The 25,071-nt window shown below is 59.4% G+C and overlaps 3 protein-coding genes across 14 annotated transcripts in view; 1 reads left to right on the top strand and 2 right to left on the bottom strand.

The window, feature by feature from the left end:
* The first annotated feature begins 5,016 nt into the window (after positions 1 to 5,016).
* Positions 5,017 to 12,373, top strand: SLC2A6 (solute carrier family 2 member 6). 9 transcript variants are annotated; one of them, XM_070799632.1, is made up of 10 exons: positions 5,022 to 5,191; positions 5,701 to 5,863; positions 6,910 to 7,116; positions 7,686 to 7,836; positions 8,458 to 8,669; positions 8,967 to 9,224; positions 9,805 to 9,913; positions 10,258 to 10,443; positions 10,607 to 10,752; positions 11,608 to 12,373. In XM_070799632.1, the coding sequence occupies exons 1-10, from the start codon at positions 5,100 to 5,102 to the stop codon at positions 11,761 to 11,763; spliced, it is 1,680 nt and encodes a 559-aa protein (XP_070655733.1). In that variant the 5' UTR covers positions 5,022 to 5,099; the 3' UTR covers positions 11,764 to 12,373. The 9 variants fall into 9 exon arrangements, with proteins under 9 accessions (XP_070655736.1, XP_070655740.1, XP_070655733.1 ...); XM_070799633.1 differs by having other exon boundaries at positions 5,024 to 5,191; positions 7,737 to 7,836; XM_070799634.1 differs by having other exon boundaries at positions 5,024 to 5,191; positions 9,072 to 9,224.
* A 282-nt stretch (positions 12,374 to 12,655) lies between these two features.
* Positions 12,656 to 21,782, bottom strand: CACFD1 (calcium channel flower domain containing 1). 2 transcript variants are annotated; one of them, XM_019971148.2, is made up of 5 exons: positions 21,608 to 21,782; positions 18,387 to 18,459; positions 17,714 to 17,839; positions 14,764 to 14,871; positions 12,656 to 14,230 (listed from the first exon to the last, which is right to left on the bottom strand). In XM_019971148.2, exons 1-5 carry the CDS (start codon positions 21,726 to 21,728, stop codon positions 14,140 to 14,142), a joined length of 519 nt encoding a protein of 172 aa, XP_019826707.1. In that variant the 5' UTR covers positions 21,729 to 21,782; the 3' UTR covers positions 12,656 to 14,139. The 2 variants fall into 2 exon arrangements, with proteins under 2 accessions (XP_019826707.1, XP_019826708.1); XM_019971149.2 differs by lacking the exon at positions 21,608 to 21,782 and adding an exon at positions 18,799 to 19,062.
* Positions 21,783 to 22,434: 652 nt separating this feature from the next.
* ADAMTS13 (ADAM metallopeptidase with thrombospondin type 1 motif 13) overlaps positions 22,435 to 25,071 on the bottom strand; it is a 33,682-nt gene continuing 31,045 nt past the window's right edge. For all 3 annotated transcript variants that reach the window (XM_070799631.1, XM_070799630.1, XM_070799629.1), the window contains 2 exons: positions 23,446 to 23,630; positions 22,435 to 22,854 (listed from right to left, as the gene is read on the bottom strand). In XM_070799631.1, the coding sequence (XP_070655732.1) occupies positions 22,690 to 22,854; positions 23,446 to 23,630 (350 nt within the window). In that variant the 3' untranslated portion in view covers positions 22,435 to 22,689. The remainder of the gene's footprint in view (positions 22,855 to 23,445; positions 23,631 to 25,071) is intronic.

The raw sequence follows: 25,071 nt of genomic DNA, 5'->3' as shown, positions 1-25,071 counted from the left end.
AGATTGTCCTTCAATAAAGCTGATTTTAAAAGAAAAGGAAAAAAAAAAAAACCTGGGGGCTTCCCTGGTGGTCTGGTGGTTAAGAATCCACCTGCCAATGCAGGAAACATGGGTTCAATCCCTGATCTGGGAAAATCCCACATAGAAAAAAAAAATTAATGGGAAAAAACTGGGGGGGAAAAGAGCCAAAAACAAGAGCAGGGGTCATTTCAAGAGGTTCAAGAGGAGGGAAATCCAATCCATGAGGACAGAAGTCAGTGATGGGACCTCAGGAGGGCGCACATGACTGGAAAGAGGTGCCTGGGGCTTTCTGGAGGTGGTCAGAAGCTTCTTTTTTAATATGTATTTATTTGGCTGTGCTGGGTCTTGGTTGCCACATGCAGGATCTTCAATCTTCGTTGAAGCATGTGGGATCTAGTCCCCCAACGAGGGACTGAACCCGGGCCTCCTGCATTGGGAGCCCAGAGTCTCAGCCACCGGACACCAAGGAAGCCCCAGAAGCCTCTTTCGTGATCTGAGCTGCAATTCCTGGGAGGCACACAGAAGTTTATTCATTGTGCCGTATGTCTGAGATGTTGCTACTGGGCTCAGATTTGACTGCTTGAAGCTTGCAATCCGATACTCAAGAAACCAGGATTGTCAGGAAAGGAAAGCTTGCTTTGTGTACAAGGCCAGAAACCTGGGGGAGAAGGCCAACTCGGGTCCAAAAGCCCACTCCGCTTGCTACTCAAGGATTTTCAGGATTTTCATAGGTGATGGAGGGCTTCCCAAGTGCTGGCTGCGTTGTTCTCGGTCACTCAGTCCTGTCTGACTCTTTGCGGCCCAATGGACTATAGCCCGCCAGGCTCCTCTGTTCATGGGGATCCTCCAGGCAAGAATACTGGAGTGGGTTGCCATGCCCTCCTCCAGGGGATCTTCCCAACCCAGGGATCAAACTCAGGTCTCCTGAATTGCCAGTGGATTCTGTACCATCTGAGCTACCAGGGGAGCCCAAGTGGTAAAGAACTGGCCTGCCAATGAAGGAAGCATACGAGACACAGATTTGATTCACATGTCACCACTCCAGTATTCTTGCCTGGAGAATCCAATGGACAGAGGAGCCTGGTGGGTTACAGTCCATAAGGTCACAAAGATTCGGACACAACTGAAGCGACTTAGCACGCACACATAGGTGGAGGGAGGGGGCTACATACCGAAACAGCACAGTCAGCTCCAACAATCATCTTGAAATCGGTCACACAGTGGTCTCATCAGCGTCATCCTCAGTTCAGTTCAGTCAGTTGCTCAGTTGTGTCCGACTCTTTGCGACCCCATGAATTGCAGCACGCCAGGCCTCCCTGTCCATCACCAACTCCCGGAGTTCACTCAGACTCATGTCCATCGAGTCAGTGATGCCATCCAGCCATCTCATCCTCTGTCGTCCCCTTCTCCTCCTGCCCCCACTCCCTCCCAGCATCAGAGTCCTTTCCAATGAGTCAACTCTTTGTATCTGGTGGCCAAAGGACTGGAGTTTCAGCTTTAGCATCATTCCTTCCAAAGAAATCCCAGGGCTGATCTCCTTCAGAATGGACTGGTTGGATCTCCTTGCAGTCCAAGGGACCCTCAAGAGTCTTCTTCAACACCACAGTTCAAAAGCATCAATTCTTCGGTGCTCAGCTTTCTTCACAGTCCAACTCTCACATCCATACATAACCACTGGAAAAACCATAGCCTTGACTAGACGGACCTTTGTTGGCAAAGTAATGTCTCTGCTTTTGAATATGCTATCTAGGTTGGTCATAACTTTCCTTCCAAGGAGTAAGCGTCTTTTAATTTCATGGCTGCAATCACCATCTGCAGTGATTTTGGAGTCCAGAAAAATAAAGTCTGACACTGTTTCCACTGTTTCCCCATCTATTTCCCATGAACTGATGGAACCAGATGCCATGATCTTCATTTTCTGAATGTTGAGCTTTATGCCAACTTTTTCACTCTCCTCTTTCACTTTCATCAAGAGGCTTTTGTGTTCCTCTTCACTTTCTGCCATAAGGGTGGTGTCATCTGTATATCTGAGGTTATTGATGTTTCTCCCGGCAATCTTGATTCCAGCTTGTGCTTCTTCCAGCCCAGTGTTTCTCATGATGTACCCTGCATATAAGTTAAATAAGCAGGGTGACAATATACAGCCTTGACACACTCCTTTTCCTATTTGGAACCAGTCTGTTGTTCCATGTCCAGCCCAATATGCTACTGGAGATCAGTGGAGAAATATGAAGAATGAAGGGATGGAGCCAAAGCAAAAACAATACCCAGTTGTGGATGGGACTGGTGATAGAAGCAAGGTCCGATGCTGTAAAGACCAATATTGCATAGGAACCTGGAATGTCAGGTCCATGAATCAAGGCAAATTGGAAGTGGTCAGACAGGAGATGGCAAGAGTGAATGTCGACATTCTAGGAATCAGCGAACTAAAATGGACTGGAATGGGTGAATTTAACTCAGATGACCATTATGTCTACTCCTGTGGGCAGGAATCCCTTAGAAGAAATGGAGTAGCCATTGTGGTCAACAAAAGAGTCTGAAATGCACTACTTGGATGCAATCTCAAAAATGACAGAATGATCTCTGTTCGTTTCCAAGGCAAACCATTCAATATCACAGTGATCCAAGTCTATGCCCCAACCAGTAATGCTAAAGAAGCTTAAGTTGAACGGTTCTATGAAGACCTACAAGACCTTTTAGAACTAACACCCAAAAAAGATGTCCTTTTCATTATAGGGGACTGGAATGCACAAGTAGGAAGTCAAGAAACACCTGGAGTAACAGGCAAATTTGGCCTTGGAATATGGAATGAAGCAGGGCAAAGGCTAATAGAGTTTTGCCAAGAAAATGCACTGGTCATAGCAAACACCCTCTTCCAACAACACAAGAGAAGACTCTATACATGGACATCACCAGATGGTCAACACCGAAATCAGATTGATTATATTCTTTGCAGCCAAAGATGGAGAAGCTCTATACAGTCAGCAAAAACAAGACCAGGAGCTGACTGTGGCTCAGATCATGAACTCCTTATGGCCAAATTCAGACTTAAATTGAAGAAAGTAAGGAAAACTGCTACACCATTCAGGTATGACCTAAATCAAATCCCTTATGATTATATAGTGGAAGTGAGAAATAGATTTAAGGGACTAGATCTGATAGAGTGCCTGATGAACTATGGAATGAGGTTCGTGACATTGTACAGGAGACAGGGATCAAGACCATCCCCATGGAAAAGAAATGCAAAAAAAGCAGCGTCATCTTAAGTACAGTTAATTTTCAGTTCCATTCTTGGCTTGGGTCCATTTCTTTGAGGCCAGTTCTTGGAACTATGCAAGATGCAGCACCTTATGTCATGGCTACGGTCTGGTCATCAAGGAGTTAACTCCTTCCACCTGATGGGGGTTTCAGAATCAGCCAACAGCTCACAGGAGATGACTCAGAGTATTATCTATAGCCTTTGAGGAGGAACTAAGAGGTCCTTGACTTTGTTTAATGACTAAACTTTATTATTTTTCCTGTTTGCTTTTCTTTGCTTCTGTATTTTTTTTCCCTTTCTCTGAATAAGTTCACTCTATGGCTAACGTTTTTCTATAGACAAAAGGCAGGTGAAGGACATCAGGGTGGTGTTCTGTCCTGGGAAAGCCCCATCGGGTCCTGCGCAGGGTCAATGTCTTTTATCTCAGTTTTCAAACTACAGTCATGAGGACCACACAGTGTTGTAGCAGGAGTCACCACTTATTGGGTATGCTGAGTCCAGAGACTATGTCCTTGATAGCAAGAAGAAAATGCTTAAAAGACAGTGTGAAGTGTCACACGATCTGATGCACATTCAGTGTGCAAATATGCAAACAGGTACGTGGAGAAAAGAGGGGAAGGTGAGGCTGTTGGCAGAGCGTGTGGTTTTCCCACGTCTGTTTTCTCTATTCTAATATATATGGTTATACTTTGATGAGTATAAACGAGAATTGTAACAACTTTTTAAAACTCTTTGCTATTTTGACAGATAAAATTTGGAAATAACCCAAATGCTCAACAACAAAGGATCGGTTTTAAAATATGTGTGGACATCCATTCAGTACAATAGGGTCTGATTCATCTTCCTCTCTCCTCTCTGGAAAAGTCCAAAGGGAGAGTTGACACTAGTAACTCAAGACTTTTTGTCACTGCTGTGTGGTGTGTGCGTTTGTGTGTGGGTTGGGTTGGTTTTTTTGTTTGGTTGGTTGGGGAGGTTTTTTAGGTTGGACTTCCAGGGAATTTTCAGTTTCTGCTTTTTCTATTTGTAAATTGTATCTTATTACCTGGATGATTTGCTACAAGCCCAGGTTACTCCCCCGTCAGAAATGGGAAAATATACAAGTCTCGCCCACGGGAACCACCACTCCCTCCTCCTTCTGCGTTCACGCCACACCCCCTGGCTGAGGTGGCCCTAGATCTGGCGAGCCTGCCGGGTCTCACCGCGTTAGGGGACTGCGGTGACTCCAGACGCATTGTGGCAGGCCGAGAGGGAGTGGAGCGCAAGGCGGAGCCCACGGCCTTCCTTGGAAGGGGCACAAATATCCCCTGGGTGACCCTGACGCCTTGCGGCCCCTCTCTGGGTTTCAGCTTCCTCCCTCTTATACCAACTGGGCCCCGGGTGGGATGCAGGGATGCAGTCTATGCCCCCAGGGCTGGTACCCAGCTTGAACCAGGCCCCCCACGACTTCCAAGTGTCTCCCCCCCTCGAAGGGCTCCTATCTGCCTAGAGAGCCCTGCCACCTCCAGGGGCGCACGAGGGGCCTGCGGCATCCAGGGAAAACCCTGCCTCCCGGTTTCGGTTACTCCGGCCGGGACGCGAGTCGGCTCCCGGGGAAAGCCCGGCCGCCCCACCCAGCTCGGCGCCGGCATCCTCAGCATCCGCACCACTCGCGGCCGCCCCATTGGCCGACGCCCGCTCTGCAGGGCCGTCCCGCAGCCAATCGCGGCCGGGGGGCGGAGCTCCGGGCTCCGCCGGATGCTCCCATCCGCTGCGGCCCGACGCGCCTCTGGACAGAGCTGCCCCGGCCACTCGCGGCGCGCCCGGGCGGGAGGAGCCGGTCATGCAGGAGCCGCTGCTGGGAGCCGAAGGCCGGGACTATGACACATTCCCCGAGAAGCCGCCCCCGTCACCAGGGGAGAGGACGCGGGTCGGGTGAGAGTCGGGCGTAGGGTCTGCGGGTGGAGGATGCGGATGGCCTGGTAACCTTCAGTGGGCAGCGGGCTCCCCGACCTTGGGCCTCCACTGACTGTCTGGGAGTGGCCACCAAGGGGCCGCCTCGTTCAGACACACTAGTCCGGGTGCCCCCGCCGAGTACTAGGCCCAGGCCCCAGCTGGCAGAGACAGGGCCATGGACGCCCAGAGAAGGTGAGGTGTTTGCCTAGTCAAGCAGCAAGCTTTCTTGCATGGCAAAGCTGGGCGCAGACGCCAGGGCTCCTGTTCTGGGAACGGCGCCCTGCACCGGTGTCCCAGCCCCAGCGATGGGCTATCCTCATGCCCCGGGGGCTTCCCCAGGGAGCTGGGGCTCAGCCCCGGGAGGTGCCAGTCTGACCAGCTCTTGACCTAGCTGTCCCAGCACAGCCATTGTGCTCAGGCCAGGCAGCAGTCAGAGGTGGGGGGACTCAAAGATCCTGACGGCTCTGCACTGCCCCCACACACACTAGGGTCCTGCAGAACAAGAGAGTGTTCCTGGCTACCTTCGCTGCTGTGCTGGGCAATTTCAGCTTCGGGTATGCCCTGGTCTACACGTCCCCCGTCATCCCCGCCCTGGAGCACTCCTCGGATCCAAACCTGAATCTGACCAAAACCCAGGCATCCTGGTTCGGGGTAAGAGCCATGCTCTGAGCTGACAAGGGATAGGGCAGGGGGACCGGGGACCCACTAAGTTCTGTCCCCAGCTAGGAAACCAACCCCCGCCCCCCAGACAAAGCCACAGGACCCCCTCCAGGGCCCTGGTCTGCCCCTCCCCCATCCACTCGGGTCGGCAGTAGAGGTGGGGGGTAGTGAGGCCAGACAGTGGCTCCGAAATGAAAGAGGGAAGTGAAAGCTGATGGAGAAGGCGTGGGAAGGAGCAGGTGGGGAGGTGTTCCTTAAGACCTCTACCCAGCAGGGCTGAGGGTTCCCCAGACCACCCCCCCAAAACAGAGCAGGCACCTCCCTGGACGAGGAGAGGCAGGACACTCTGGTACTAATGGAAGAGCACTGCTGGGCCAAAGGGTGTCAGGAGAGATGGTGGGCATGTGGGTGGGACGAGCACGGGTCCTCGGAGTCCCAGGATTCTGCAACTGCCGTCTTAGTAGGCTTGGATTTGCAACCTCAGCGTATCAGCTAAAATAATAACACCCAACGCGCGCCGTGTACCTAGTCTGTGCCAGGCCCCTGCTCGGCACTTCCCATGAGAGCTTTTTCACTCCGGGGCCAACCCTATGAGGTGGGTGCTGCTGCTCGCCCCATAATGTAGCTGCAGAAACTGAGGCTCAGACAGGCTCAGCAGGATGCCCAGGTCACTAACTGGATCCAACTCCCTGTATACTCAACAGGGAGTCTGAGAACCCCCAAACCTTAAAATCCCAAGGGCTTCGAGTCACAGAACCCTCCTGTCTGCTATATGACAGTACTGGGCGTTTAAACATCGGTCTGGACAGAACTCCGGCAGACACCTGTTGTGGCTTCCCTCACAGACAGCTGTCCATGTGCTGCTTGTACTCCTCTGGGGACAGGAGGCTCACCACCATCCAGAGTCCCAGTCCTGCAGCCCAGGCTCCCGGGACAGCCTGGGAGAGCAGCTGTCTCTAGGCTCTGATGGGGTGGGGGTGGGGGGTGCTGGGTGCCCAGAGCGCCCAGACATGCCTGCCCCGCACCCTCCTCTGCAGTCCGTGTTCACCCTGGGTGCGGCGGCCGGGGGACTCAGTGCCATGGTCCTCAATGACCTCCTGGGCCGGAAACTCAGCATCATGTTCTCAGCTGTGCCCTCGGCAGCCGGCTATGCGCTGATGGCAGGCGCCCACGGCCTCTGGATGCTGCTTCTGGGAAGGATGCTGACAGGCTTCGCAGGGGGGCTCACAGCTGCCTGCATCCCGGTAAGACCAGGACTGCCCAGGCCGGTCCCCTCACTGCCTCAGTATTTGCACTGACCACCATGAGCTGAGGGCACCTGGCTTCGGGCCCCCCCACTACAATCCATGGGGATATGTTTGCCAGGGAGCCTCAGCTCAGCACCCCCAGGGCAGCTAACTTGGGGGAAATGTGGCATTATGCCCCAAGGTGCCCCCAGTCTGGACTCCCCAAACTTCCTGTCTCAAGGCCTGGCAGAGTCGTTGCTCAATCAGAGAAAATCCATATTGAGCAACGTAATGGGGAGGAAAAGGAAGTCCTTGCCCTGCACCCCTCCTGGGACCTTGCATGTTACCCACCACTCCCACATCGGGGCTGGGCAGGCCCAGCTGGGCACAAAGCCCTGGGTTGGGGGAGTGGAGGCCAGAGTCTGGGTGCCCTCGGGCCTCCACCCCCATGTCAGAGCTGAGTGGTGCTGCCCACTTGACCGTTCAGGCAGCTGAGGTCCTGCTGAGATCACGACCAGGGCGAGAACCCACGGAAGCCCCCACTCCCTTGGTTCTCGGGGCTCACTGGGCCACCCCGCTCATCCCAGCCAGGCCCGGCGTGTGTGCTCAGCAGAGACTGGGTGGGCTGTGTCTTGCAGGTGTACGTGTCTGAGATTGCCCCGCCCAGCGTTCGCGGGGCCCTGGGTGCCACACCCCAGCTCATGGCGGTGTTCGGGTCACTATCCCTCTATGCCCTTGGCAAGTATCATCCGGACGCACACGGAACACCTCTTGTGTGCAGTCTGGGGGATGGGGGACGGGGCCGCTGAGCAGCAGGGGCCGGAAGGGACAAGAGAAAGTGAAAGTGAGTCACAGTCGTGTCCGACTCTGCGACCCCGTGGACTGTAGCCCACCAGGCTCCTCTGTCCATGGGATTCTCCAGGCAAGAATACTGGGGTGGGTTGCCATTCCCTTCTCCACGGGGTTTTCCAGGCCCAGGGATCAAACCCAGGTGTCCTACATTGTAGGCAAACTACTTTACTGTCTGAGCCACCCAGGGAAGCCCGACCCAAGAGAGGAAGGGACAAACCTGCCCACGAATGAACCCCCTGCCGGGAGATGGTCAGTGTTTGCTGGTGGAGGCCCCCAGGGCCTTGCTGCTCAGGCTACTCCCCCGTCACTCCACTATGACCCCTGAGGCCCTCCAAGGACCTGGGCCCTGTGATCTAAGTGCAGCCCGGCTTGGAGCAACCAGGGGAGGCTTCCTGTAGGAGGCGGCCCTGGGACTAACCCTTGAAGGCGAGTGAGGCTGCTCAGAGGCCCCCGATGGGAAGGGCTGTGTTCAGCCCCGCCCCAGCCCCTCACAGCTCCTGTCCGCAGGCCTGCTGCTGCCCTGGCGCTGGCTGGCCGTGGCCGGGGAGGGGCCGGTGCTCGTCATGGTCCTGCTGCTCAGCTGCATGCCCAACTCCCCTCGCTTCCTGCTCTCCAAGGGCAGGGACGCGGAGGCGCTGCAGGCACTGGCCTGGCTGCGAGGGCCCGATGCCGACACCCGCTGGGAGTTCGAGCAGATCCAGGACACCGTCCGGAGACAGGTGTGTGCGGGGTGCGTGCCCCGCAGCGCTGTGGGACACGGGCCTTTCACGCCGCTGGCATGAGCCTCGGTTGCTTTTCCTGGGAAGCAGGGATGAGAGCAGTTCCCACCTCCAGGAGCGGGGGTAGGGGCAGGACGTCTCGGGGTGTGTATGCGTCGCGCCATGGATGCCCAGGGACCCGGCCGTGTTGCCAAGCAGGGGGTCTGCCTCAACCCACCCACTGACCCGGGAGCCTGGGTCCCTTGGGGGAGTCCCCAGAGCTGGGGCTGCCCCAGTGACAGGGACCTTTCCTGGAAGAGGGAAGAAGGGAGCCTCCTACCTAGCCCCAGGCAGCCCAGGCCAGGGTGGCTCCAGCCGGAGGGGCCGGCACAGCCCCCCGCAGCGGCAGCCTCGTGTCTCCAGAGCAGCCACCTGTCGTGGGCCGAGGCCCGGGACCCGCACATGTACCGCCCGATTGTCATCGCCCTGCTGATGCGCTTCCTGCAGCAGCTGACAGGCATCACGCCCATCCTCGTCTACCTGCAGTCCATCTTCGACAGCACCGCGGTCCTGCTGGTGAGAGCGCGCCCCTGCCCCGGCCCTCTGTCCCCAGGCCCAGGGAGGCCGTGCCCGCTGAGCGCCTGCCCTGCCCGGGGCCGCAGGCACACCCACGTCTCATAACTGTTTCTGTGCACCTGCCTGTCCTGAGTAATGTTTGTAAGGCTTCCATGTTTTAAGCAAGATACTCGGAATTACAAGGGAGACCAGTCTTCTAGAAAAACGACCCCCTGGGAACCACAGATCCCAGGTTCAGAGCATCTGTCACTCGCTGAGGAAGTCAGGTCCCCCCCGCCAAAACCTCAGCTTCCTCCTCTGCGAACTGGAGATAATAGCCAGCAGGCCTTCACATGCCTGTCCTGGGCTCAGAGATGAGATGAGGTGTGAAGATTAGGGGCAGTGGTGCCAGGATCCAGTACTAGCCCGGGGCTTAGTGGTGGGCATGACGGTTGTGCCCCCTGCCAGCAAGGCCCCGCGGGCTGGGCTGGGTGACTGGCAGAAAGCCACTGAGCCCAGGGCCTGACCCTGCAGAGCCTTGGGGGTGGGGGAGAGGCCCAATGGGCTAGGGTCGCTCAGCCTCACGGCTCCCTCCTCGCAGCCTCCCAAGGTTGACGCCGCCATCGTGGGCGCCGTGAGGCTCCTGTCCGTGCTGATCGCTGCCCTCACCATGGACTTGGCCGGCCGCAAGGCCCTGCTCTTCGTCTCGGGTGAGTGCGGGCGGTCACCTGTGCTTCCTTCTTTTGCTCCTCCAGCTGCTGCCCTTGTGGTGGGAGCACCAGGGGGGCCTGGGTCACAGCTGCCCTGCCGGGTGGACTCGGTCTGCCCGGCACCTGGTGCAGGGCTGGACATCCAGAAAGGCCGGCTGGGGCTTGCGAGAGTGAATGAGCCGGCTGTGACACACGCACACTGGGCGTGACACACGCATGCTGGGTGTGACAGCCCAAATGCCAGCGGGGTGGGAGCGGCCTGATGGGGAGCGGGCGGTGCAGGGCGCTGAGGGGCTCGGGCTCACGGGGTCCCGGCCCCCTGAGGGCCTCTGGTCTGTCCACAGCGGCCGGCATGTTTGCTGCCAACCTGACCCTGGGGCTATACGTGCATTTTGGTCCGAAGTCTCTGGCCCCCAACAGCACCATGGGCCTGGAACGCGAGGCCCTGGCGGGCACAGAGCAGCCCCTGGCCACGCCCACCAGCTACCTCACCCTGGTGCCCCTGCTGGCCACCATGCTCTTCATCATGGGTAGGGGTGCCCGTGGAGGGGTGGGGGCAGGCCAGCGTCACGCTCAGATGGGCTGGGGTGCTGCCGTCTCGGTGGTTGGGGAGGGTCTCCCAGCAGCTCCAGGGAGATACCAATGGCCCCCAGACGGGGTCTGAGCACACCCTCTTGCCCCCCACCCCCGCAGGCTATGCCATGGGCTGGGGCCCCATCACCTGGCTCCTCATGTCGGAGATCCTGCCGCTGCGGGCCCGTGGCGTGGCCTCAGGGCTCTGCGTGCTGGTCAGCTGGCTCACCGCCTTTGCCCTCACCAAGTCCTTCCTGCTGGTGACGGTGAGTGCTCGGCCGGCGGGCCCCTCTGGCCGGTGCCGGGGGCCCGTGCAAAGGCGTCTCCATGAGTCCCCTCAGCCTCAGCACACACTCCCTTCGCACCGGGCCAGGGACCGTGAAGTGAGAGCCTGACGAGGGCTCCTTCAGTTCAGCAAACGCTCGGCTCGGGGAACTGTTGGGAGGTCAGGCAGCTGACCCCCAGACCGGGGTGAAACCACAGAGCCGGGCCTGCCCGCCCTGCCGCACCCTCCCGGGCAGTGAGCGCGGTCTTCCCTCTGGTGGGCAGCTTGGGTCTCAGCCGAGCGCGTCCCCGTCCTGACTTCACTCTTGGTTCAGCTTCCCAGCAGGCCTTGAAGCCAACCAGAGTCCCCAGTCCCCGGGTGGGAGGGGGTAACGCGGACAGCTTGGGCAGGGCCTGTCCTGGTGCAGTCAGTGCGGCAGGGCAGGGTGGGGGCACCCAGAGCCAGTGCCAGCAGGAGGCAGAGCGATGGTGGAGAGGGGAGTGTTGCGGGCAGAGTAGGAGCCCACCCCTGGCCGCGCCGTGGTGGTGAACCTGCTGCAGGGAGGCGCGTGGGAAGGCTGAGAGTGAAGGTGGGCGTTGGGACCAGGGAGAGAGAGGCTGGTGTCTGGGGCCAGGGTGGTGGTCAGTCCCAGGGCCCAGCACCAGAGGAGGGCTGCCTGCAGCCCTGGGGGGCCTCGAACACCCTGCTGAAACGGCTGGATTTCCTGCCGATGGTGGGGAGCCCCGGGGTGTCTGACCGGGTGATGTGATGGAGCCCCGCCACCCCGGCTGGCTGGCACAAGCCGGGCCAGAAGCTGGCACTGGGCTCCCCGTGACCCGTGCACTCTCCCCCCCAGAACGCCTTCGGCCTGCAGGCCCCCTTCTTCTTCTTCGCCGCCGTGTGCCTGGTGAACCTGGCCTTCACCGGCTGCTGCGTGCCTGAGACCAAGGGCCGGTCGCTGGAGCAGATCGAGTCCTTCTTCCGCACCGGGAGGAGGTCCTTCCTGCACTAGAGAGCGGCCCCGCCGGAGGGGCCTGCCGGAGTGGGCGGCGGAGCTGGGCTCTGGCCCCAAACTGCACCCTGCACCCAGGAGGCGGCAGCAACCCGCTGTCGACGGCCCAGGCACAGGAGGGCGGCCCAGAGGCCTGACAGCCCCCGGAACACGCACGGGCCCTGGGCGGGCCCTGGGCAGGCAGCACCGCCGTCCAGTGGCGTCACACACTTATCCGCCGGACCTGCTGGCAGAGGCGGCCATCACACGGCCTCAGGCCAGGGACAAGGCCTCGCTGGGAGACTTCGTGCTGAGGACAGACGGGGCCGGTGCTGGTGGACTGGCTCTGCACAGGGACGCCGCCACCCCGTCTGGTGCTCCCATCGCCTGGTGGCCGCGCGGGGACCAGGACAGGAAGCTGCACCAGTGAGGCCTGTGGGCGCCACAGGGGATGCGCTGGATGCCCACCGGCCAGGGCACAGGACCCAGCATGGACTCTGCCTCCTACACCCGCCCTGCTTCCGGGAATAGGAAGCGCTTGAGGGTGAGCTGTGTTCACACTATTTATACCAATAAACGAGAAGAGGGAGTGGGGAGTACTCCCTGTGGGGGAGCCCCGCCCAGCAGCCAGGCCGGACCCAAGATTCAGCCAAGGTCACCAGGGCCTGCTACCCCAGGCCACCCCAGTCTGCCCGCTGCGAGGCAGAAGGAAGGGGTGAGGGCTGGGTGCCCCCGGCCGTGAGGTTCCAGCTCCTCCGAGCTGTGTGCCGTCTGAGATGCTGGGGGCAGGCTGCACGGCGCCCGTGACACAGCAGGTTCCCCTGGGGCTGGGGCCCCACTCGGCTGCTCTGGGGTCGGGGCGTCCCTTTTGGACCAGAGGCAAAAGTTAACAAGCAGAGCGTGGGAGCAAGCGTACAGACCATCACCAGGCTTTATTGCTCAAAACGCAAGCCAGACACGGAGAGTCGACAAGGAGCACAGGAGGACAGAGCCCAGACCCCCAGGGTGGGTGAGCCCTGGCCACCTCGGCGGGTGACCTGCCCACTCTAGCCTGTGACCCGGGGGCTGGAGGGCCTGCCCAACACCCGCCCAGCTTCCTCACAGGCCAGAGCCACAACCCTGCTCCACACACAGCCAGCTCTTCCTTCCTGCAGCAAGGAGACACCCATCAGCAGGAAGGACCCCGTGAGCAGGGAGACCCCATGAGCAGGGAGACCCAGCAGAGGCAGGAGTGACCCCAGAGCCCCACTTCCTGGGGAAGGATGATCCAGGAGGTGGGCAGGGCCCTTGCTGCTCCAGGGAGGTAGACAGTCTGATCCACGGCACACGTAGGAGACACACGCACGCACACACACGCACACCCGGCCGGCCTGCGGAGGCCCACAGCCCTTTGACCCCGGCGCTGGCCTAAGGAAGGTAGTCCCAGAGGACCCCTGAAGGCACGTGCCACGCCGGGCCGGCCGCACGGTAGACCCTGCCACCCCAGAGCTCAGCCCAGCTGAGGGCTGGGGGCATGCTGCTATCCTCAGGACAGGGCCTGCCCCCCAGCCGCCAACCCTAGCAACCCCCAGAGGTGAAGGTCCACCTGGAAGCAAAGACTGGGTGCAGCCCTGGGGCTGGCTCCAGAAGGCGGGAGCGGCCCCCAGGCTCCTGGGAGGAGCAGGGGCAGAGCCCCAGAGCCGCGCACGCTGGCCCGGCCGGCCAGGCCCAGGGAAGAGACCTGCTTCCACGCTCGTCCACGGTGCTGCGACCAGAGGCCAGAGCACGCCCAGCCGGTGGTCAGGCTGCCAGGGCTGCCGGCGGGCGCACTGGAGGGGCATCTCTGGGCTCCATGGAGGAGACTGGCGGGGCCTGGGCGGTGGTGGGAGGCCGGACAGAAGCAGCCCAGGCAGCTCAGCTCACGGGGTACCCTCGTGCCTGGGAGGCCAGGAGGCCCGAGCGGATGTGCCCACGCGTGGAGACGGGACCCACATCCCCAGGAGCAGCTCCTCCCAGGCCTCTGGCCGGTCACAGTGGGTGGTCCCGCCAGCCACCCGAGGTCTCGAAATCTACCCCGTGGCCTGCGGCCAGCCAAACCAGGCCAGCTGGGAACAGTGGGGCCAGGAGGGTGTCTGTGCGGAGCCCTGCAGCTGGTCACCCCGAGGCTCCCCCTGCTCGCCCTGCTGCTGCTGGTGAGGCCCTCCGAGCCCTCACCCTGCCCCTCGGCACTTGGCTCAGGGTGATGCCAAGGGCGGGGTGCAGGGGCGCAGAGAGAGGATGACTCTGGGCGTGGGGACAGGTGAGCGGGATTAAGAGAACCAGACACCGGCTCCTCCCCAGACCCCTCAAGGTCCACGCTCCTCGGCACACGCTCACACAGACCAGGAGGTGAGCGGGGGCAGGAGGGCCCCCGACCCCTCACAGCTCCCCCTCCAGGGTGTCCGTGAGCTTCTCCTCGTCCACCTGCTGCCTCTGCTGCTGGATCCTGGCGTAGGAGATCGCGTCGCCCCTGGGGAGACAGGGCAGTCAGCACCAGACGGGCGACAGACCCCAGAAACGCAGCCGCCCGGCCTCTGCCCCATTCCTGGCCTAGGGCCCTGGGCAGGGAGGCCCTGCCTAGTGCCTGACGCACCCCCTGGTTTCCCCAGATGAGACCCCGTCACTGAGGATGGCAAAGACCCATCCTGTCGCCTCTAAGAGTGGCCTGGGCTGCCGGGGACGTGAGTTGAGGAGGACTGGGACCCTCAGGCTGGGCTCTGCGGGACTAGGGGGCGGGGGGCATCAGAACACCGAGCTGGGAGCGGGCCCGATGGGCAGAGGCTCTCCAGGAGTTGTGGCCCTGCGTCCCTGCCATCTCTACGCCCCAGGGGTCCCGTGAGTTCTCCTGCCTCCACCCCTTAGAGCTCAGATGCCTGAGAGGCACTGACAAGGGTCACCGACAGCGGTAAACAGGGCCACTCCAGACCCGCGTCCCCGAGAGGCTCCAGAAGGGAGAGACCACCCCCACTCCCACTGCAGCCGGGCCGGGACCAGTAAACGCACTTTTTGCCTAGTGCTGATAGTCCATACAGCACTCCGGTGGCGAAGGCGATGGCGTTGCCCAGCAGTGTGGTCAGGGTCAGGCTGATGACGATGGGAACGACCGCCATCCTGGGGGAGGAGCAGAGGTCATGGGGCAGGCCCGCCCACCCATGGCCACGACCCCTTCCCCCACAGCGGGCACAGGAAGGGTCCCCCGGCATCAGCTGGGACACAGGCTCACAATCGAGCTTCATAGAATCCTCAAACGCCCATAAGCCTGTCTGCAAAATTCTGTGCATTGGGGAGAGAATCCAAAGCTTTCATCGGATTTTGGGGAGACCTCCCTGGTGGCTCAGTGGTAAAGAACCCCCCTGCCAATGCAGCAGACACAGGTTTGATCCCTAATCCAAGAAGATCCCCCGTGCCACTGAGCAACGAAACCCGTGGGCCACAGCTACTGAGCTCTCGCTCCACAGAGCCCGTGCTCTGCAGCGAGAAGCCGGCAGACCGCGACTGAAGCGCAGCCCCTGAGGCTGCAGCTAGCGAAGGCCTAGACAAAGCAACAAGGGCCTGGCACAACCAGAACACAAGCAAAATTATTTAAAAAAAAAAAAAAAAGATTTTTGAAAGGGTCCATGATCCAAAAAGGTGGAAACAGCGCTGAGACGGTCCAAGCCTTCAATGTGCATAGAGACAGAAAGAGGAGGAAATTCCGGTGTCCGTTCAGGCCTGTGCTGGCCTTGTGACTCAGGACAAGTTATTCAACTGAGGCTCAATCTCGCTAGGGTGAGGTGGGATCAAATCTCAGAGGTTGTGAGATGGAGCAGGTAAGGCGTGTTAACTACCTAACACGATGCCTGGAACAGCATAGACAGTAAAGAAACCAAGGCTCTGACTGGCGCAGTAAAATCAGCCACATCTCAACAAGGAAGATTCCAAAGGTGAAACTGCATGGGACTCGCCCGCGGTGAGGCGCACGCGGAGCGCGTCACCGGTGAGGCATCACCCCGCTCCGTCTGGTCCCGCTGGCACCACCTGGAGGAAGGTGGGCACTCTGGCTCACGTGTCCACAGGGTCAGTGCCTGGTCCTGGTTGGGACGTCCAGACCAGCGTCAGTGATCTGGGTTAACACACACACCCTGTACGCAATGAAGACAAGACTGTATACCCTCTTCTTGGGCACGACCAACTGAATTCTACCTGCATGTCCATTCTGGCGGGATGTGCGATCATGAGGTTTTACTGGAGTTATAAAATTTCCCAGTAATAAAATAATAATAGGAACTGTGAAGGAAAAAAGAGACCGTGGGAAAAAAATCTTCTGTCAAAACAAAATTAAAGGCAAACAACAGGCTGGAAATATATTCACAGGAAACACAATAAAAGATGATGAAATCTTTAATACAGAAAACACATGCAACTTACCAAGTAAGACATGATGATGCCAATGGGTAAAAAGGAAACGAGACCATTGATTACCAAAGAAGAAAATGCAATTAGTAAAAGCGTAGAGAAAAAGACGTCACCTCTTAGCTAACAGATAGAAACGTGAAAATAGCACAGCGCCCAGGGCCAGGGACAAGGAGGAAGAAACCAGGGGAGCCCCTGCAAATTGTGGCACCCAGGGCCAGGGACAAGGAGGAAGAAACCCGGGGAGCCCCTGCAAATTGTGGCACCCAGGGCCAGGGACAAGGAGGAAGAAACCCGGGGAGCCCCTGCAAATTGTGGAAACAATTTAGCCACACATTGGAATCATCTGAACGACCATCATCCTTGACCTAGTCACTCCACACCTGGAAACAGATCCTGAGGAAATCATCAGAAACACAGAAATTTTTAGCACCAAGATGCTCATCGCAGCCTGACCTGTACTTCAGTTGGCAAACGAAGAAAAGCGTGACACAGCCCGTGGGGTAAGTATTTCTGTCACTAACCGTCATCTTATGAAGCCTTTGTGGTAAAACTGAAAACATTTGTACCATGATGTTAAGGGGGAAAAACCAGGACACAAATTTACTTGCAATGGTTAAAACTGGGTGAGAAGGGGGTTTTTAATATGCCTGCAGACAGACTGAAAGAACTCATATCACAATGTAACAGGCAGTGGGGCTTTGAGTAACAACTTTCTCTTCTCCAGGTTATCTTTAACAAACATACGTTACTGTTAGCATTTTAAAATACATTTTAAAAATAAAGATCAAGGCACAGGACATGCATTTCATATTCCTCTGTGATCAGACACGGGGGAAGCAGCTCTAGAACCGAACACGCATCTTATGCTCAGACTGTCACAACCAGTGGCCTCCAGGAAGGGAAGAAACCTTTGAAATAAAAACCTCTGTGTTGACGCCTAAGGATAATCCAGATAACCACTCCTCCTGCTGCTGCCTGGAGCTCTTAACAGCCTCCCAGACACCAGGCGCTATTCTAGAAGCTGCATTAGACACATCCTGAAGTTAGTTCAACCTCAGGGTTCAGACGCGAGGACTCGGATGCGGACCTTGTTGCTAGGGGTGGGACAATCCGAGAAAAGCACGTTTGGAGGCCCTATTTCCTGTTCTTCCCCCTTCCGTGTCAGGACACCTAGGTGGGCCACTCTCCTGAAAGGCTTTCCAGAGGGACACAAGGATCTACCAGAATCCGCCCAACAACTCCAAACGGATGGGCCAACAGCCGAGGGGAGCCTCCCTTCCCTTATCACCCTCGATGCTGCAAGGCGCATGGGCCTCGCATCTGAAGCCTGTGTGCCCGGAGCTGCGGGCGGGGGCAGAGCCCTGGGCGCAGAACCACTGGATCACGTGGTACAGCAGGTCCATCGTGCAACTCAGCACAAAGGCCGTCCCCGTTTAACCTCCCCGGGGAGTACACAGGAGTGGTCAGCCGTCCCCTCCCCGCTCCCGGCCAACACCGCTGCGTGGGGCAGAGGCAGGGTCTGGGGGAGCCGAGTCACGCCCGGCCCGCAGCACCTCACCCGCAGTAGAAGACGGCCTTCTGCCAGGAGCGCAGCCGGTCTGCCTTGGCTGCCACGGCGTTCGCAAACTCCATGAACTGGCAGCAGAAGGGCGCCTCGCACAGCAGCAGGACAGAGGCGTTCATGCTGGAGGGCCGGGGAGAGGAGCAGACTGACACCGGGCCAGGCTGGCGGGTCCCGGCGCCCGTGTCCCCGGGAAGCCACCCCTCCCGCTGCTGCCTCGAGGAACCCCTATCTGGGCTGCTCACCCCACCAGGCTCCGAGACAAGCCAGAACAGGGTGGCTGGAGCAGGGTGCCCAGGGCAGAGCCAAGGCTGGGGGCTGCCACGGCCCACCTAGGGGAGCTCCCATGGAGGAGCCCAGGTCCCAGTCGCAGTGACCAGACCCTGGGCCCTTCCAGCGGGCCGGGCCCTTTCATCCCCGCCCCCCCCAGCCTGGAGGGAAAGAGCCCCCGTTTGCCCCAAGAACCCCCCGAGCCTCGGAGCAGGAACTGTTCTGCACAACTCACACCCCTCCCAGGTCCCTGAGCCCCCCGCACACCACCAGCATCCGGCATGCCTCACAGACCAGCGCTCCCAACTCGACCCCCATGGGCTCCCCCCAGCCCTCCTGGAAGGTGAGGCTCTACACACACCCCCAACCCCCTAGGCAGGACCGTCGCACGCTTACTCACACCATCCACACGCCGGCCGCGATGTTCAGAGGATGGATGGTGATGCAGTTGAAGAGGCCCGAGATCGCACAAGCTGGAAAGAGAAACACACGAGCGGGAGTCGGCCAGGGGAGGCCACCCAGGGAGACAGCTCCAGACGGTGCGAGAAGCCCTTCCGACTAAGCCCCAGGCTCTCCTCACAGCACCCAGACGTCTGCCCTCGGATAGCTGACCCAAGCGATGCCAGCACATGGCTCCACAGACCGGTGAGGACAGACTCAGGCAGGTGAAGTGCTTGCCCAGACCCCATGGCCAGGGCGCAGCTGGATCCCGGAGCCGGCTTGCTTGAGGGCTCAGTGAGGGCATCCCGCCCTCTCTCTGTTCCAGGCCTGGGGGAGCCCACCCTCTGAGCCCCAGCTGTCCCGACACCCACCTTGCAAAGTGAGCAGCATCAAAGACAGACTGTCTCTCAAGGGCTCGGGGCAGGGAGGCGGCGCCACGCACGGCGCGGGCCGCGAGAGAGGCCCTTTGGGTGTAGGTGCAGACAGGAATGCCCCTCTTGGAACAGAAATCGGGATCAGGTCAGCCTGGGTCACAATCCCCGCTCTGACCACAACCCAGCCCAGTGACTCTGGGTACGGTCTTTTCACCTTTCCAGGCCCGTTTCCTCTCCTGCAGCCCAGCCCACCCACCTGGAAACACCCAGGGCCTGCGGTGTGGAGGGGGCATCCTCTGCTACCCGGGAAAGTGGCTTCCCTGGGGCCCCAAACGTGGAGCCCGCTCACGCCCCCGATGGCCTCCCGTGGCAGGGTCTGTGCACTCGCCTCCCTCCGTCCCCAGGGCCCCAGCCCGCTTCACCAAGAACTCCGGGAGCCTGCCAGGCAGGGCCAGGAAGCCAGTTGCTGGGCAGGAAGCTGCCCCCCCGCCCCAAGGCAACAATGAGCAACCAGTTCATTAAATTTGCAGCAGCTCCCTCCATACCTGATCCCTGAGAAGGCCTGGAGCCCTCCTGGTGTGTTCCCGTGTAACCCTACACAGACAGCAAGCGATGCAAGACGAAACCACGTGCAGGAAGGAGCCTGCCCTGTGTGACCCCCAAGGTCTCCCACAGCAACAGACGCGCTCCGCCCTACTAAAGGTGGCACCTGTCCCGGACCAACCGTCACCTTCATTCAGGCAGCAGGCTCCCCAGGCCACAGGTGTGAGTGCCCAAGACATGGCACTGCTTCTGCCCGACAGTCCGCTGTGCCCGTCTCGCCTGACAGAGGCCCATACGTCCTGCCTTCCACCTCCACCCCTGTGTCTACCAACAGCCAACCTTCCAGGAGGACCAGGTTTCAACCCAGACAAGCAGGCTCCAGCCAGGAGCCCTTTAACCATCAAGGGCTGGAAGATGTCCCCTCAGGGGCCTCCAATGCTCGTCCCAAGTGAGGGGGGTGTCCAGGGCCAGCCTGTCTTCTCCAGATGACAATCAAGACCCCGAGGAAATGCCTCTCCAAGGCCCCCTACCTGAGGAAGGTGGTGCTCCCGCACAGCGACCAGACAGAAGCAGGAGCTCTATCTGAACTCTAGTCTCATCTCTAAAACTCCTATGTGCTTTGCAATCGACCCTGTGTTACATGCTGTTGGGAATCCACATGACAATCACGTTCCCAAATCTGCAGGTGAAAGTGACATTTCAGGGTGAAGCCACAGGTCTCTCTTCATCTTCATGGGTCAGCACCCCAACACTATGAACTCCTGCAGCGGCCCAGGTATCCCGCTTCAAAAGCACAGAGCTGGCTGGGATGCCAGAGTTAACAAGGGACTCAGCCTCATGGCTCAGCTGGTAAAGCACCTGCCTGCGATGAGGAGACCCGGGTTCGATTCCTGGGTCGGAAAGATCCCCTGGAGAAGGAAATGGCAGCCCACTCCAGTATTCTTGCCTGGAGAATCCCATGGACAGAGGAGCCTGGCAGGCTACAGTCCACAGTCCATAGGGTCGCAAGAGTTGGACAAGACTTAGTGACTAAACCCCCACCACCGGCAGGGCTGAGGACCCCAAGACAGAGGGAGGAGGGTGATAGCCCACAGGACACAGTCAGGCCCTCCACTCCCCTCCCCATGCCTCATCAATGTCAGTCCCACAGCAGCCTCACTGATCTGCCAGGGAAACAGCTACCCAGACTCTGAAGGATCATATCTAAGACCCGACCAGTCTCTCCTACAAAGTCAAAAGCATGCTTCCTCTGAATAGCAGTGACAGAGACTCAGAGGCCCTTTGGTGACTGGCAGAGGGCCTGTCCCACTCTGGCCTCTGGACAGGGGCACACCCTGCCAGAGTAGCACACTCCTAACCTGCACTCCTGGCTTTCTTCTGGCCTCCACCCACCTGGGAGGGCCCCTAAAGAGGTGCTCCTTCTGGCATATCTGATCAGGGTCTGCCTGGCCCCGGCCCTCTGTGCCAGGCAGTCACTGTTCAAATCCTGAGAATGCCTAGACAGACACTCCCTTTTTAAGACCTCGGGCTGTGCCCGCCTGAGTCCAGTAATTCTCAAGGTTGTGGGTAGCAGCACCATTCAGCTAGACTGACGCTTGCCTCGGAAGACCTCCAGATCTTTATTTCACTGAGTAGCAGATCCGCCTTCCTATACCTGATCTTTTGAGGGTGATTGCGCTAAAAGAGCCTGGCTTCCCGGAAAACTTGAGGTTGGGGGTGTGTCCAGGACGAGCCTGCATCCCGGGAACAGGAGGATGCGAGGCGCTGCTGCGGCTGAGTTGACAGCCGGAGGCAGAGCTGACATCAGAGGAAGCGCACCGTCTCCAGATGGACCCCGAGGACCCAGAGGAGGGGCCACCTCCCTTCCTCGGGGATCACCTGCTCCCCGACACCACCTGCCCCTTGGGAAACCTGGCCAGACCTGCACCCGCCCCACGTGTAAACAACCTTCGCCGGAGGATAAGGCGGTCGCTGTCCGCACGCGCAGCAGAGTCAGCAGGCGGGGCTGCCCTCCGGCCAGGCGCGTCGGGGGGAGGGGGGAGCAGCAGTGAGGCCACGTCGGGCCCGCGGCTCCCCGGGCGGTCACGCTCCACCTCCCCCGCGGCGGAACGCGCCTGGAGTCCCGGCCGCCAGCCGGTAACCATGGCAACCACAGAAGCGCCCGCTTCCCGCGCGCCCAGTGCATCCAGCAGACTGCATCCCGAGCGGGTACCTTCCCGGGGGCACGCGGGGTGGGGGGCGCGGGGCCGGGCCGAGTACTCACAGACTGCCCCTAACACCCCCGACAGGCGACACAGCCAGCGGTACCACCACGTCATGCCCTCCTCCTGCGCGGGCTGCGCCGAGCTCCCGGGCGCCACCGCCGCCCCGCCCGCGCCGCTCATGGTGCCGCCGTCCGGCGCTGCCCGCCGCGCGCACAAAGGGCCGCGGAACCGGCCGCGTCGTCCCGGCGCGCGGCCTTGTGGGAGAGGCGGCCGCTTATTAGCATAGGGGGCGGGGCTGGCGGGGAAGGGGCTGGCGGGGCCGAGCGGAGGGAGGGCGCCCGAGAGGCCCGGGCTTATTAGCATAGGGGCGGTGCGTCGTGTCTTTAGCATGGGGGCGTCTTTAGCCCTCGGATACCTGGACGGAGAGCGCCCGGGGGCCTCGCGCTTATTAGCATAGAGGCGGGGCTTCGTGTTATTAGCATACGGGGCGGGACCCGCTGGAGAGCCCGGGGGCCTCGCGTTTATTAGCGTAGGGGGCGGGGCCGCGGCGAGGTGCGCCCGAGAGGCCCGGGCTTATTACTGTACTAGCACAGGGCCGGGCCCGGCCCCGCCGAACTCTCCGACGGTCTGCCTTCCCACCCAGACTAGCCTCCCACCCAGACTAGCAAAGGGGCGGGGCGTCGCAGGGAAGCGACAGGAGCGCGGGCATCAGGGCCTCGGTACTCCAGCCTCCCTCCTTGGGTAGACGGACGTCCGCTGGCAGTGGCCAGGGGTTTTCTGGAATCGGGTGTGGATGTGGAGCCCGACTGCGGCCAGGGAATCCCCGTCGTGCGGTGGGCTGGGTTTTCAAGCCGTGTTCGGACACTTTGGATAAAGAAAACGCCACTCAGCCGGAACGCTCCATTTATTGGTATCCGAGGGCTGGGAGAGTCCCGCCTCCCACCCTCTAGTGTTCTGTCTGTTGGAGGAGGCACTCAGACACCAGAGTCAGCTCACCGGGGCTGGACGGACACCTGCCAGGTGTTCATAAATGTCAGGCACCTTCCTTTCCCTACCGGGACTGGGAGGAGGCATTCCACTGTGTCCACTGGGCAGCTTAAGGATGCGCTTGGAGAGGAAGCTGAGGCAGGGGATCGGCTGGCTAACCAGCTCTCGTGTGGAGGGTCCAGTACTGGCCCCGAAGGCTGGCGTGTGCTTCCAGGAAGCCCTGGCTAAACTCCATCTCTGCCTGGCTGCCCTCTGACTCCCAGTAGAGCGTCTTCTGCCCACGAAATGCTGTTGTCCTCAGGCTGTGGATGTCCCGGATCTGGGAGAAAAGAGGCAGCCCAAAGGACCGACCACAAATAATAATTAGCATAAGCATTTTATGTGTAAAGTATCGTACACCCAGGTCACACAACAGCCCATCACAAAGACGCTGTTATTCTACCTGAGCAACTGAGGCTCAGAGAAGCTGCACTCCTTCCTCAAGGACACACAGCCAGAATGCCAGAGCTGGGATCTGAGCCCAGATTTGTACAGAGGCCAGACAGCCTCCTGCAGGGAGCTGATACCTTACAGAGGCCAGTTCGCCCAGAACACACCAAAGCTCATCGAGGGAGGGCTTGGCCTACTCTTCCAGTAAAATTATCTGATGTGCTAAAATTATGCTTCAGTCCTGGGTGAACCGGCTGCCTACATCAGCCAGTTCTGTATTTCATTCTTGTAGGGAGCTCAAGAAACATTTGTTGGTGAATAAATGGAAGAAACTTATCTCCCATTCATTCATTGATTTTGAGGATTTTGGTCTGAAGTAGACTCAGTGGCCCAGTCCAGTCCCTGCCCCCTGTCCCCAGGGACGGCTGTCCAGAATGATAGCAGAAGTCAGCCCTTCCTGTCCCCATCCCAGCAGCCTCACCAAGATGTAACTGGCATCAGTTCCCTCGGCTCTGGTGCCGCTGTCCACGGTCAGGGCATGGATGGCAATCCGGGCCCACGGGGCCACGTCGATGAAGATGCGACAGCCCCCCACGTTCCTCCCATCTGGACTCATCGATGGGCTCGAGATTTCGCCCCGGGGTCCGAAGAGCTGCATGTCACATCCTGCAGGGGAGAGCAGGTGGACAAACTGGGAGAGGACCATCTCACACACAGAGGATGCCCCAGGGATGGTTGCTCCTGCCAGAGGCCAGGACAGCTTACGGCCAGGCAGCAGTGGGGGTCGGTGCGGCACCACGGTCAGGATCAGGGCCCCCTGGCAGAAGTCCCCACTGAACCCCACCTCTACCACTTCCTGGCTGGGTGACCCTAATGAAGGCTTTAAATGCTCCGGGCTTCAGTTCCTTCTGTAAAGTGAAGGGAACAGCAGCACACACTGGGCAGGGCAGACTTTTTAAGATACCTCAGGGAAGCCACACGTGCAAAAGAGCTTCATACCAAACCCGGCCCGGGGGCAGCCCTCCTGAGTCTCCCCCGAGGTAGGTGCCTGTGCGTGGGGAGCCTGGGAAGTGAGGAGCGATGACCAGGCCAGCAGCCAGGGCCTGTGCTCCATGCTGAGGGGCCAAGGAAGAAGGGTCCCAGGATCCCACTTCCCACCTGAGCTCTGGGGGGCCCAGAAGTGCCTGGAACCCCGGGGGAAGCCACCTTCCAGCAGCTTGGGATGCAGAAAAAGGGCAAGACCCCCAAAGCAAGCCAGAGGGCTATCCACGGGTCTGCTGGGGCCCCAGGCTTGCAGGGCTCCCGGCCACTGTCCTGCACATGAGGTGCGTGTGCACACACACCCTGCTCTGCAGAGGATGAGCCAAGAGGACAGTGCACTCAGGGGGGCTGGGCAAGGCAGCTTGCAGAAGGCCCTTAAAGGATCCTGAAGGACCTGAGTGCCAGGCCAGGGTGTGGGGCCATGGTGGCCTGAGGGAGGGTGTGCGCCCTTGTGCCATGGGGCCCCAAGAGGAAGGGAGGCCACACAGCTCGGGACCCCATCCTGGCCACACGCGCAGGGGTGGGGTGTCAGGGGGTCCAGGAAGGCCATGCATTTCATTCGCAGTCAGCTCATTACTTTGCCGACAAAGGTCCGTCTGGTCAAAGCTACGGTTTTTCCAGTGGTCATGTACAGATGTGAGAGTTGGACCACAAAGAAAGCTGAGCACCGAAGAATTGATGCTTTTGAACTGTGGTGTTGGAGAAGACTCTTGAGAGTCCCTTGAACTGCAAGGAGATCAAACCAGTGAATCCTGAAGGAAATCAACCCTGAATATTCATTGGAAGGACTGATACTGAAGCTGAAGCTCCAATACTCTGGCCACCTGATGCGAAGAGCAGACTCACTGGAAAAGACCCTGATGCTGGGAAAGATTGAGGGCAGGAGGAGAAGGGGGTGACAGAGGATGGATGGTTGGATGGCAGCACTGACTCAGTGGACATGGGTTATGAGCGCACTCAGGGAAACAGTGAAGCACGAGGAAGCCTGGTGTGCTGCAGCCCCTGGGGTCTCAGAGAGTGGGGCACAACGGAGCAACTGAACAGCAATGGCTCAGTCCTCTGTCTG

The sequence above is a fragment of the Bos indicus genome, chromosome 11, assembly GCF_029378745.1.
Source record: "Bos indicus isolate NIAB-ARS_2022 breed Sahiwal x Tharparkar chromosome 11, NIAB-ARS_B.indTharparkar_mat_pri_1.0, whole genome shotgun sequence".
Lineage (NCBI taxonomy): Eukaryota > Metazoa > Chordata > Mammalia > Artiodactyla > Bovidae > Bos > Bos indicus.
The sequence above is the reverse complement of the archived record's forward strand: the minus strand, read 5'-3'. Positions and strand labels throughout refer to the sequence as shown.